Source organism: Dermacentor albipictus, chromosome 8, assembly GCF_038994185.2.
Source record: "Dermacentor albipictus isolate Rhodes 1998 colony chromosome 8, USDA_Dalb.pri_finalv2, whole genome shotgun sequence".
Classification (NCBI taxonomy): domain Eukaryota; kingdom Metazoa; phylum Arthropoda; class Arachnida; order Ixodida; family Ixodidae; genus Dermacentor; species Dermacentor albipictus.
Genome location: NC_091828.1, coordinates 22,396,168 through 22,410,253, shown reverse-complemented (window position 1 = coordinate 22,410,253; position 14,086 = coordinate 22,396,168). Strand labels below are relative to the sequence as shown.

The 14,086-nt window shown below is 46.0% G+C and overlaps 1 protein-coding gene across 1 annotated transcript; it reads right to left on the bottom strand.

Moving 5' to 3' along the window:
• Positions 1 to 387: 387 nt before the first annotated feature.
• Positions 388 to 1,960, bottom strand: LOC135912154 (uncharacterized). The gene is made up of 2 exons (XM_065444539.1): positions 1,567 to 1,960; positions 388 to 1,266 (listed from the first exon to the last, which is right to left on the bottom strand). The coding sequence occupies exons 1-2, from the start codon at positions 1,906 to 1,908 to the stop codon at positions 532 to 534; spliced, it is 1,077 nt and encodes a 358-aa protein (XP_065300611.1). The 5' UTR covers positions 1,909 to 1,960; the 3' UTR covers positions 388 to 531.
• Between the last annotated feature and the right edge of the window lie 12,126 nt (positions 1,961 to 14,086).

The window sequence follows — 14,086 nt, the reverse complement described above, 5'->3', positions numbered from 1 at the left end:
TAAAGGCCTCTCCCTGCGATCTCCAATTACGCCTACCTTCCGCTCACTGCGTCCAACTTGTCTGCCCAGTGGGTGGTGAAAACCAACCGTGAATTAATCGGTAATTCGAAGCACAAGCACAATGAATATGGCAGATCAGTTCTGTGGAATCCCGCCAGGTGGATGAAGGTTCATGAAAGGAAAAATTGCCATCCATCTATATGTAGCACGAAGCTAGAAAGGAAAGCCACACGTTTCTCAGAAACTGCGCAGGGCAAAAGGGAAAAACTTTCCCCATAATGGTAATGCTCCTGAATGAAGCAGAGAGAGGAGAAACTGCCAAGAACAAATGATCCTTTTGTCGCCTCTTCTGTACCAGGCAGTCAGAAAACGAATTCCAGCCACAGGTAAATATAAATAAAGTTTTATTTACAATATTTACAACTTTGTACCTCACAAAATACGCAATCGGGGAGCTATGGCGAAGTATTTATGTACATGAGGCTGAAATATATACATGGACGAAGGCGGCGACACCGGGCTAGCTGCACTCTACGTGTACACGACATGGGATTCACCGAGCTGGGCCAGGTACTTGGGATCCACCTGGCAAGAAGGATACCGCGACCGGCAGGAATCACCACTGCGGCCAATCCTCGATGCTTCCTTGTAGGGCCTCATGGGGGACAATGCTGAAGGCTCGGCATCGTCGAAGAATCGGACGACCTCGCGCCCATACGCACCGAACTCCTGCGGATGCGCGGCCATTGAGCACACCATCAGCGCGATGCAGCGCCCTGCGTCGTTGGACTGAATGAACCGGAAGTACCGGCCCGTCCCACCGGCGTCGACGGAGCGGACTGGACGGCTGTTGTGGATGGGTGCCTCATCGATGGTCTCATTTTGCTCGACCTTCCCGGATCTGTACAGGATGGTGACAAATCGGGGATCAACGGGGGAGATTGGCGTGGTCTGGGTACCGGAACTAAGCTTGGAGTCACCGAATGGGTCAGTTGAGCTGCCGATGCGGAATCCGCCATTAATGTAGCCGTCGGCGTATTTCGGTCCTCCGAGAACAGCGGGAGACTTGCTCGCCAGCTTGTTGAACTTCTTGCCCAGCAACTCAGCCTTCGACTGCACGACGTGGGGAATAGCAACCTTGGTCAAGACAATCTTAGGGACAGCCAGTTTGGGCACCGCAATCTTTGGCATTTCAGGAACTGCAACCTCGGGCATCGGCGGTAGCGTGGAAAACTGGATCACTGGCTTGGTCACTCTGGCCAGCCACTGCAATGAAACAAATAGAGAAACGGAAGTTGGAGCTTAACAGGAATTTTAGGGACGGCCGACAATAGTCACAAAGGTAGTGTGGCGAGCTCATGCGAAAATAGCTTCTTCAAGTATGAAACCGAGAGCTGCCACTGATGTAAGAAAACCGTATAGCAAAGTTGATTTGTATATAACACTTCAATACACTTAAGATGGGAAATTGAACCATGCTTCAAACATATCAAAACGTACCCAGTACAAATGCGCAAAAAAGAATATGGATGTAGCACAAATTGCTTGCAATCCTCAAACACTCACCTCATCTGTGCCACGGACAACATTCGGAGAAGCCGTAACGGACGCGGCACTCTTCAGACGGCTCCGGTCTGCGCCGTCCTCAACGGCCGCTTCGGCATCATAGTATCGCTTGAGCTGAGAATCATAGGAGATGGCGGCCCGGGTGGAATGTTTACCGGTGACCATCGTGAGCGCTTTGGTGGCCAGAGACAGCTTGTAGGCAACCAGAGTCAGCGCCGCATCCTTGGCCAGGTTCGCCGCCCACACGAAGGGCGCCAAGGCGAGGCCCAGCTTGGCTTCGCCGACTTGCGGCATGATGAGGACGGCGACCATGCAGACGACGATGGCTACGGAGACCTTCATGACTGAAAGAGATGCCGCGTCTGCAACGAAGAGACGAATGATACACTGCCTGCTCCGACCTCGCTTTTTAACCTGTCCGCTGCTCGTTCATTGGTTAACAGGTGCAGCTGACGTCGCGGCTAACTGAGGCTTCTGATTCGCCCCATCGCTAACACTGTTATTACGAGCCGCTCCCGCTTTCTTTTTACATCTTCACCTCTCGCCCTTGCCCTTCTGCAACCTGTCACAGCCTTGCTCAAAAGGGGGCGTTCGTTTCCGATTCCCACGTGAAGACAAGGAAACAAGCCTTTCTTTTCTGCTGTTTTCTTTCTCACCGCATGAATACAAGTAAATCAGCAAGCTCTAGGCGTGGTGGTGGTAGTGCTGGTGGTTAAGGGAGCTTTTCGGGAAGAGAAATAATAAGGTGAATTCTCAAGTAGGGTCCCAGAATCCTTATTTAGAAGAGCGGAGAAAATAATAAGTGCAACTAATAATAAGGCCATTAGGATCGACACCTCAAGAACAAATAAGGTCAATGTTACTGTGCCTTCAATGCCTTCAATCAAAACTTGCTTAATAAAGAAGCAAATTCATTTGCTCCACGTGCCGTAACACATCAAAAATGAAATTGAGAGACACGGAACCAGGAATGTTCAACGAAACCTAACGTAGATGATATTTTACTCGCACCTCAAGCAGAAACAAGGATATCGACAGGAGCTTATTAACATTTCACTGATTGTGCAAGTGACAACTAATGCCTTTCTAAGTATTGGTAAAAAAAGTGTTTGCTAATACATCCGCATGCATGTGTGTGGTGTCGTATGTACACACCAGGGGCAAAAGTACCCAACAATGTTAGGTTCACGCTCAAGACGCGTTATAAAATTATCAATAGGTGCCATACATAGGATCATCATTACGCCGGGAACTGGCAGTCAAGTTTTCATGTTTAGCGTCTTCTTGATCAAGTTCATGAGTATTCCGTTCTTCACTATTTACTCTAACGGCTGCAGCATTTTTTGTCATTGTATGTCATGGCATGAAGAAAATTTCTCCTAAATGTTGGAGCTTTCCCCGTAAAATTTACTGGATGCCCTAAAATTACGAGTAATACAAGCACAATCTGGCCGACATAGAAGGTGAGGCCAGATTGTGCAAAACGAATGCTGATAGCTTAGCGTGAAAGAAAAAATCGTGCTGTATTAACTCGCTCTCGTAGGAGTGCAATAATTGCAATAGAAACCTTCCTCGTCTTCGTTGTATGACCGTTTTATAATGCCACGTGGTGTGCGAAATATTAGAATCCTTCGCCGTCTTCGTTGTATGACTGTTTTGTAATGCCACGTGGTGTTCGAAATAACAGAGACCTTCCCTGTCTTCGCTGTATGACAGTTTTATAATGCCACGTGGTGTGCAAAATATTAGAAACCATCCGCGTCTTCGTTGTATTACTGTTTTATAACGCCACGTGTTGTGCGAAATGATAGAAACCATCCGCGTCTTCGCTGTAGGACTGTTCTATGTACCACGTGGTGTGCGACACCAGTATTAATCATTGTCCCCTGGACAAAAATTCTGTTTCTTGCAGACGCGGGCGCCGTTTGAAATCTTTGTGACAGCGTTTGACAACCGCATGGTTTTCAATGCGTAGGTGCACCGCTATATTACAAAAAGAAGCTATGAATTTCTGGTTCAGGTACAATTTACCACAGTGCTGAGATACAAACGTATCTCTTTCTGACATACCAAATGGTACGACATAGTTATGAGAGATATATATATATATATATTTTCCCACAATAGTCCGCAGCACACTACGCATAATAATATTTGGGGTTTTACGTGCCAAAACCACTTTCTGATTATGAGGCACGCCGTAGTGGAGGACTCCGGAAATTTCGACCACCTGGGGTTCTTTAACGTGCACCTAAATCTAAGCACATGGGTGTTTTCGCATTTCGCCCCCATCGAAATGCGGCCGCCGTGGCCGGGATTCGATCCCGCGACCTCGTGCTCAGCAGCCCAACACCACAGCCACTGAGCAACCACGGCGGGTACAGCACACTGCGCAATATTCCTGTTGGTACTTCGATTATGGCTTGATTGTGTTTGTCGTTCTACTTCACTTTGCAGCGTTTAGCATGCACGGATGTTCATGCATGTTTTTGTGGATAGAAGAAAGCACGTGTAAAACCATGTGTTAGGCTCACCAAAGATTGGACCTGGCAAAATGTACTGCACTTACGATAGCTAGTGGAAACATGAATCACGTGGTGCCTTAGGTGTGGCATGGTATCATAGAAATTTCACATATTCGCGTGTACTAGGGTTTGCTCTTTTTCTCACACGACATCTCTAATTGACATGATCAAATTATTGATCACGCACCTAGGTGCTTTGACGCAATTGCAGATTCTTGTTGCAGCTCGTTCAACCACGTGCAATTGGAACTATATATATATATATATATATATATATATATATATATATATATATATATATATATATATATATATATATATATATATATATATATATATATATATATATATATATATATATATATATATATATATATATATATATATACGCGTACAGAAAGCAGCTCTTGTCGTCTTCTTAGGTGATACAGCGCGGCTGTCCATTATTCTTAGACACTGAATCCTAATTGCGTAACCAGGGGACGCATCTGTTTTTTCATGTTCTGCTTGTTCATGAACCACTGCATATTCTTTGCTAGCTACGCGCCTCAATATCAACATGTGAGCGATAATTTTACTTGTTGGCGTCACTTGTTTATATTCCTTTTGAAGTCACACAAACAATAACACAGTCTCATGTATGTTTTGAATATAAGCAACGCTAAACATTACTTTTTCATATATGTCGAGCATGTAATCTGAGCCTAAGGCATCGTGTTAGAAAAGCTTATGTATGATGCTTTCTCCGTGACTACGAACAAAAAAGGAAATGATTGCAAAGGTAACGCGCAAATATTTTACTGCTAGGCATAAGCTAGACTTCCGTGGCACCCGTTTACCTCCACTGCAATCGCTAATGTGCACGTTCTAGCTCGTACAACGTAATTTGCTTGGTTCCACCGGAACGGCACATTTCGCACAATTTTCCAACTTTGGATTTCGCTACCACTTACCACTTCAGCAGGCAAAAGTTATCGCACAGAAGTTCAAACAGTGAATGCTAAATATTTTTCTCGTTAAGCATGCCCTTCCGATTTATTCCCGCAACGCTATTTTCGGTGAAAACCACGGGTGCACGTGCACAGACAAAAAGCTGATTGGTTAGGAAAGTGATGGTTTAGCCTCAAGCAACACGGCAATGTAGAGGCCGCGCGAAAACCAGGCACTTTGGTCGACCACGTCCACGACCTTCAAATATTGCACGCATTTTTTATCCACACGCTCATCCAATGCACAGGCAACAAGCATGTGTGAACTGGGAGGGCAAGGGCGATCTTTCCGTCTAATAGGTCGTTCAAAATCGAACACACCATCGCAGGCTAAGAGTACAGCTTTTTAGCAAAACCTTTTCACTCGCCACCTATTCCCGCATTTGGCGCTGAGCTGTATACAAGCAGCGCATGCTTGTCTCATGGCAGCAGTGGCGCATAGGCGTCTGTCCAAGAGAGATGACAGTGAAGAGAGATGATACTTCCAGGACACTGGAAGTATCGGCAAATTATGTAGTGGTAATTACTTCAATTAGGTTTTGTTACGAAGCCAGCAGCGTAACTAAATAAAATAGGAGAGAATGAAATCAAAACGAAGATGCTCCACGAAATTCCAAGGGGAGTGCGCCACGCTTGAAAGCCAGACATAAATTTGAGAGAGTATTGTTTCATGTAGAAAAATTTGGTGATGACCAGTGGCGTAGCTAGGTCGTCTGGCACCCGGGGCCCATAGGTCTTCTGTCACCCCCCCCCCCCTCGTGTAACCGGCGGAAAGGGTGTCTTCAGGCATATATAACACCCCCCCCCCCCCCCGCCACTGGCCCCTTGCACCCGGGGCCCACGGCCCCCCGGCCCCCCCTGTTGCTACGCCACTGGTGATGACGGCTCTGTATGCGCGGCGTGGGGAACTTTACAGAAGCCACGTTGCGCTGCTTGCTAGTAGGTTGCCGAATTCACGCGGACAATATAATGACATTGTTACCCGGCTTCATGTCTGAGCGCTAACGTAAATAAACTAAATGGCAATAAACAAGTCTATGGCAAGAAATGGCGAAAAATGGCTGCCGTACTGGTGGTGTAAACGAAGCGAAAACAGCGACTTGACGAATTTGCTGATCAGCCCACGCTCCCGCGTTTCTAGGAGGAAGATTGCTCCCAGGTTTGATGGTTAGTTAGGGTGAACCACCGTTCTAATGCGCAGTTAAAATTTAAAAAAAAAAAGTTTGTGAGCTTTTGAGGGCGACAACTGCGATCAGAGTATGAGGTATCTCGTATTGGAGCACTCCATATTGACTTTCTGCATGAGGGGCTTCTAATGGGCAACTAGCCTAGTACACGGGCGTTTTACATTCCGATGTTTTTACGATGTATTTTCTACCTCCTCGAGTTATCACCGTTTAATCAGTGAGCGAATGTGTAAGAATGTCGCCGCTAACACTGCTGCCAACGCAAATTTAATCAACATAGGCACATCAAGGATGACTAAGTTAATTGCGGTGTTCTGTTGTCAAGTTCGGCGTGATTTTTCGCGGTGAACCCAACAAAGGATGAAGTGCAGTTCATGCTATTGTATAGAAATTCTCCGTCCGTGTCTTTCTCTTGCGCTGGCGCTTTTCAATTATGTACCGACACGCAAATTCGCCGCAGTAATAAAGCAGGAAGCATTTGCGAAATTCATTAATCATAATTCGAGATTTCGTGTATCGCCGCGTGGTAACTTTTTTTTTTTTTACACAGAAGCTAGTCCTCAAATTTTTCTATGTATGTGGGGTTCGAGCCCACTTTCTAAGGAGGAAGAGTGAGCACAAAGGCTTTCCATAAATTCTTTGAAAATTGGCTACGCAAAGGAGATTTTCCCATTCAATACGCTTGCCAAGTGCGGAACCCGACAGAGTGGACCGGCATGCCGGCGTTTGCGATTGTAAAGGCGATGATTGGGAACTGGAACAATTCTTCGTTCTACCAGTCTGTGGTGTCGAGTGGTTTGGATTTGAAGTTGTTATACTGTGTGGTACTGCACGAAGCGGGACAGGAGATACAGGAAAAAACGTGGACAAGCGCTTGCTATCAGATAAAATTTTATTGCTTGATACAATGTGCCATATAGAAAAAACTCAGGGATAATTGACATGTATGTCGTTTACACACACGCACCACACACGCACAACACAGTCTCACGGAAAACTAACTAGCCCAAACCATCACCCTCCTTTGGCGTTATTTCTTTCCCGTGTGCAAATGGTCCATTGTGTGTCATATTTGCTGCCAAGACAGAAACAGGGGACTTTTGAGGTCATTGCACTTCTAACGACGCGCATTCCAGAAGCGGCTGCAGTCTCGCACAAGGGACGTACCACCAGCATTCCAACACTATTTTAACCTCCTTTCACGTTTGTACATGCTTTTGTACTGCTCCTGCCTTCGCTGAATAAGGGGGTAGGGGTGCTAGAAGGATGAGTGTACACAAAAGGTACGGCCGGGCGAATATGGAAAGGGTACATTCTATACATGAACACGTGACAGGTAATTTAAAGAAGCTTTTTTTTTGTGAAAGTGTTGTGGCAGGCTGCAGAAACGAAGTGGCGGTTTATCAATGTCTTGCCTCTCTGGTTTCACACAAAGCGATTTGCGAAGAGCCGACGGACTTTCCACACCGTTTTCTAGATTTTCGTGCACAAAATGAATAGAATTGCCACACGCAGGTGACTTACATCTGAAGCAAACGTCTCGAGCAGCGCCTGATTTATTTTAAGATGCTATACGATACCGGTCAGCAGCCTTGTTATGACATTGGTGCAGCAAATAATAATTGATAAGCTACATGGCGTACCTGGGTATTGCGAACTTGACAGTTTCAGAATTTGCGAACATACATAGAGCTTATACGAACAAGCAATAAAGAGACAATGAGCAGACGCTAGGCTTAACAGAACACTCCCGTGAGCGTGTTATCCGCGGAATTGTCTTAGCGCGGATACCAGGTATTATCAATTTAGATCAGACACACACAAACACTAGTTATAATTTGAACCATGCATCCGAGATAAGCAGTCTTGTAAAAAAATGGTTGCCGCAATGTGCGCCACCCTTAATATACCCTTAATCCACGTACCCTTAATATCCACGTGACACGGGCATCCTTAATCAATAACCCTTAAAAAAGATTGGCGGATTTACCGGTGGTTTCAGAAACGTCGGTTAGGATACACACGATCGGTTATGGAAAGCTACATGATAACATGGTAATCAGAAGCGGAAATCTTTGATACAAATTTAGTACCTATACCCAAACAACATCTTAAGTTCTAAATTTTGGCAAGAATTTTTTATCTATTTAATGAGTAATAGCGTGAAACTGTTAGTAAACTGTCTACTTCGACATTAGGTAGAATTCGAAATCAGTCTTTAAGCCCTGGCTCGATGAAATCAGTAGAAAAGCCAACACAATTCGTTGTTTGTTATTGCGTCGACCAGCTGTTTGGATCTTGTTTGTGCGTGATATTCTGAGCTTTTGTGCCTCTGAAACTCCTCAAACGCGTCATATATTCCGTGCAGTCGTGCTTGATCAGTTAACGCGCTTATTGCCGTTTGTGCGCTGCTGCTGCGCCATCTTGTCAAGTCGCCGGTTCGCGAAGAGAAAGCCATGTCGCAAAGCTCGGTTTGTGATAACCTTGACTAGGTGACTAACTACGCTAATGTCTGCCGTGTAGATAGCAGTGACTTCATTCAGCCGTAATCATAGTTAGCTTATCTACGTTTAAGGCTGTCCGTGTGGTTAGGGCTCTAAGTCAGTGAAATTCATGGTCAAGTAAAATACTAACCAAATTGAGAAGTTTTTTTTCACGCCTACTTTAGGAAAGTTGACTTTAAGATGATTTTGTCACGAACAAGTATTAGCAAGACTAGGAAAAAATTTTGTTCAGTGAAACTTTGAGGATTATATGTGATAAGTTACCTCAAGCCCCAAAATTAGCTACAAAGACCAAGCAATATGGTAACAGGTTCTAACAAATATTTGACAGAGCTTACCCAAGAATTGTACGAAACGGGCCACGTAGTAGTATTATACAATTATTCGATCAGCACAAAAGCAATAAATTCAGAAGACATACGACAAATACACAATTTTGGTTAGGGCCAAAAACATGACCATTAAACAATAAATTGCAGCATTTTTCACCTACTAATTATTAAGTAAACATTCACAGTTTTTCTAAAAGACACTGTGAAATGGCGCTAATTGCATTATATTATTAATATTGCTTCATTATTTAGCACAAAATTATTTTGGGGGCCCGCTACCGTGGTTAGTGTGTATTTTGAGAAGAGCCCGATGGCGCAATGAAGATTCAGTTGTTTGAGAGGAACGTGTTGGAAACACGGCACTCATACGAAATTTATCGATGCTAAATAAACACATTAAAGACGCAATGTTGTATCGAACAATTTGGTAGGTTGTGTGCATAAAATAGAAAACAGTGCATCTGTGCGATTAGACGGTACACGTGAGGAGGGATGTTTTCTAAAGTGTGGATATTCGTGAAATTGTCTCACGCCTTTTCACTTACGTGATGTCGTGGGAATGCGATATACCGCACTTTACTTCTTGTACGTTGTAACCGAAAACTAAGGGATGTTTTAAAACAAAACAACCTGCCTCCAAGTATATTCTGGTGTGTGCACCAATCTTACTAACTGCTGTGTAAGTTTTTGGCGTCGACATTTGAATTGTTATCACTGTTCTGGTACTTACAGATAACTGTTTATTCACGAGTAAATGAATATTACGAATAAATTAGCAGGGAAGTTCAAACGAAAGTTTGAGCGTTGCAGTTTGTCCGGGGCGCTCTTTCTGCTACCAAAACTTTATTTTGGTCAGGCAAGGCTGTTTATAAGCCTAAAGGAAGCAAATTCCAGTTACGTCACATTTCCGGTCGATAGCAGCAGCTGCCGGCCAATATTTATTTTATGTTAGCGTATAAAGCTTTGAAAGGACTTTTAACAAACTGTAAACGTGTTGTAAGTTGATATACCCACTTGAAGCATAACCCCATGTTTAGGCGTCAGTATGGGCACGAACTCTACACAGCAGCATAATACGTTTAGTGTACTGATCTCGTTCGGCTTTGCGTCAAATTTTGTTAAACTTACTAGGACTGCCTATTCAAATATCCGAAGTACATTGTTCCTTTATGGTCGTGAAAGTGTACCATTTCCCGTTACTCGTGGCATTCATCAAAGGTGCCCACTATCCCCAGTACTCTTTGTGTTCAGCCTTGAGCCATTTCTGCGCTCAGTAGTGAGAGACCCTTAGGCTACGTATGCGGTCTCCCACTGCTTGGTAGCGCTGTTGTGAAGGTGACAGCCTTCGCCGATTACATCACATTATATCTCAGGAAGCAAGATAGCTTATCGCATAGCCTTCGAATTTTCCCTGAGTACAGAAATATTTCAGGTGCTAAGCTAAATTTTTTAAAATACTGTTATCTGTTCGCTGGTTCATGGCAGACACACCTAAGTCCCTTTTTGCATCTTCAAAGGAGCGATTCTCTTCTTATTTTAGGCCTTGATTACGCCTATGATGGCATATTAGACTCTGTGGCTCTAAATTCTTGAAGATGTAAGGCGAAACATTCAAGATGTTTAAGGGTATGATTTACCCATATTAGAAAGAAGGTACTTAGCACAGTCTGTATTTTGCGGCTGAGTGTGGTACGTTTGTCACGTTGTACAGCCACCATTACGGGTTACTAGGCCCTTGCAGTACAGAACTGTACTGTCACACGGCGCTTCAGTAACCACGCTCTCGCGGTGGGTTTGCGTTCCCATCCGTATCTGTCCGCTGCCGGCTGCTTGCTCTGCGATTTCTGCTCCGCCTGTTACAACGTGATCAGTGTCCTGCGCGTGAACTCGCCTACTATTTTCTTGGCACAAACATTCGTTACAATGTACCGGGCGTGCACTTAAATTGCAGACCACAAGAGATAAACGCACCTACGTTTTACTGTACGGCCGTGGCATTTTATCGCCACGTACAACAGATATGTCCTGATGTAAACGTTCTCGAAAACCGTGTAGTAGATACTGTTACGATTGATGTTTATTTACAGGGTGAAACGGTGAAACGAGGTCCGAGAGGGAAGCTACAGGCCAGGCCCAGCGAGCGCAGAGTACCGCGAGATCACCCGCGCACACTCTACTTCTTTCTCTGCCTCAGTCGCGCAGTGCTGCGACATTTTACCCGGGGGCAGAAGAAGCTCGCTGAGCGAGTTAAAGGGACCTGTGATGGCACTGCTTGAGTCTGGCCACGTGAACAACTTGCGTCGCCCGTGAACGCCGATTACTTGCCGTCACTTTGGCAACGACATAGTTCACATCACTCAAGCGGCTCATTATAAGGAATGGTCCGGTGTAAGTGGCGAGAAACTTGCGGTACAATCCCTTTTTGCGAACAGGTGTCCACAACCAAACATAGTCACCGGGAGTAAAACTGACGGGGATATGCCGCGCATCATAGGGAATCTTGCTGTGGCCTTGTGAGGACAACGTCCTAAGATGCGTCAGTCGACGTGCTTCCTCAGCACGACACAGAGTTTGGGCGATGGAAGGATCTTCTTGACACGATAAAGGTAGAATAGTGTCCACAAAGCTCTGGGGAGCGCGCGCGTACAGCAAAAAGAACGGCGCATATCCAGTAACTTCGTGCTTGGCACTATTGTACGCGTACGTTACAAAAGGTAAGACCGCGTCCCAATTCTTGTGGTCAGCAGCGACATACATTGATAACATGTTGGTAAGGGTTCGATTCGTCCGCTCCGTGAGGCCATTGGTTTGCGGGTGGTAAGAAGTGGAATGCCGATATGCAGAACCACAAAGCCGTAAAAGTTCTTAAATGTCGTCGGCGGTGAAATGCGTCCACGGTCACTGATGACAACCCGGGGAGTGCCGTGACGGAGTATGACGTGATGCAACAAAAATGAAGACATCTGCTGCAGTGGCAGATGGAAGTGCCGCCATTTCCGTGTAGCGAGTAAGATAATCTACGCATACTATAATCCATCGGTAGCCAGCTGACGTCTTTGGGGGCGGGCCAAGCAAGTCGATGCCGACTTTTTCAAAGGGTGATGTCGGTGGCTTAACTGGTTGTAAATAGCCTGCTGGGACCGTCGTCGTTTGCTTGAGGCGCTGGCAAACAGTACAGCTGGCGACATACTGTTTCGTTGTTTTCCAGAGCTTGGGCCAGAAAAATCTCTGTCTAAGTCGGTGTAGTGTGCGTGTTAAGCCAAGGTGCCCGGACGTGATATCGTCATGCATGGAACGAAGGACAGCAGGGCGCAGGTTTTCGGGCACAACTAGAAGCAATGGGGGACCATCAGCCTAGTAATTTTTTTTGTACAGCAAACCATCACGAAAAGTAAACGGTGTTGTTCCTGCTGGCTCACGTGCAGCTGCCCGTGGGGATTTCAAGGTAGGGTCGCAACGTTGCTCGCTCTCGAAGGTACGCAGGTCTGGAAAGTCGGAAGAGATGGAAACTAGGTAGTCATCGAAGTCATCATCCTCAGCTTTAGTGTGCGGCGAAGGGAGACGGGATAGGCAATTAGCATCCGTGTGACAGCGACCGCTCTTGTAGTTAACGGAAAAGCTGTACTCTTGAAGGCGCAAAGCCCAGCGGGCCAACCGGCCAGAGGGGTCACGCAGCCCAACCAGCCAACAGAGTGAATGATGGTCAGTCACTATCGTGAATGCGTGGCCATGTAGGTACGGACGGAACTTCTGAATGGCGAAGACGACTGCTAGGCACTCGAGTTCAGTAACGGTGTAGTTTGTCTCCGCTTTTGTAAGTGTCCGACTAGCGTAGGCAATGACATGCCCACGACCATCGCAGAGTTCAACAAGCACAGCGCAAACACCCGCACCGCTGGCGTGAGTATGCAGCTCAGTTGACGCCTCCGGATCGAAATGCCGCAGTACCGGTCCAGAAGTCAACAAAAATTTCAGCTGTTGAAACGCCAATTCGCAGTCAGCAGTCCACAAGTATGGGGTGTCTTTGTGAAGGAGAGACGTGAGGGGAGAGGCAAGCTGTGCGAAATTCTTGATAAAGCGTCGGAAATATGAGCAAAGGCCCAAAAAGCTTAACCGCTGCTATCTTTTCAGGATCTGGTCGTATGCCGCCTTTGTCGACCAGAAAGCCTAGTACGAAGGCTTGACGCTCACCGAAATGACATTTCTTCGAGTTTAAAATAAGGCCAGCTTGCTGGATACAATCAAGAACGATTGACAGGCGCTGATTGTGCTCGTGAAATGTCCGGCCGTAGATAATGACGTCGTCTAAATAGCACATGCAAATTTCCCATTTGAGTCCGCGGAGCACGGTATCCATAAATCGCTCGAATGTCGCTGGAGCGTTGCATAAGCCAAAGGGCATAACGTTGAACTCAAAGAGACCGTCAGGTGTCACGAAGGCTGTCTTCTCCTTGTCTGAGGGGTGCATCGGAATTTGGCAATATCCTGACCGCAAATCAACAGAAGAGAAATACGAGGCGGAGTGGAGGCAGTCGACGGCGTCATCTATTCGTGGTAGGGGGTACACGTCTTTCTTTGTGACGGTGTTTAGGCGGCGATAGTCCACACAAAATCTCCATGAGTTGTCATTTTTCTTGACTAGGATCACAGGAGCAGCCCAAGGGCTACATGATTCCTGGATCACTCCTTTCTGTAGCATTTCTTCGATCTGCTCGGCGATGACTTCTCTCTGAAGGTGAAACGCGGTAGGGCTTCTGACGAATTGGCGTTGCTTGCCCTGTATGGATGCGGTGTTGCATATGAGACGCCGGTGGTGTACGGAACGCTCGTTGGCCTTGAGAAAAATCAAACACTGTGGCGTAGCGAGCGAGCGCAGCTTCCAGCAGACACTGCTCACTAGAAGACAGCGACTTGTTAATCATGCGCTTAAAGTGAGCAGGATTATCATGGTTGGAATCGGGGTTGGATTTTTTTTCGGCAGTT

Coding starts and splice junctions, on each gene's coding strand:
- LOC135912154 (XM_065444539.1), bottom strand. CDS start 1,908: ATGAAGGTCTCCGTAGCCATCGTCGTCTGCATGGTCGCCGTCCTCATC. Junction 1,267..1,566: donor TTGTCCGTGGCACAGATGAG/GTGAGTGTTTGA, acceptor GTTTCATTGCAG/TGGCTGGCCAGAGTGACCAA.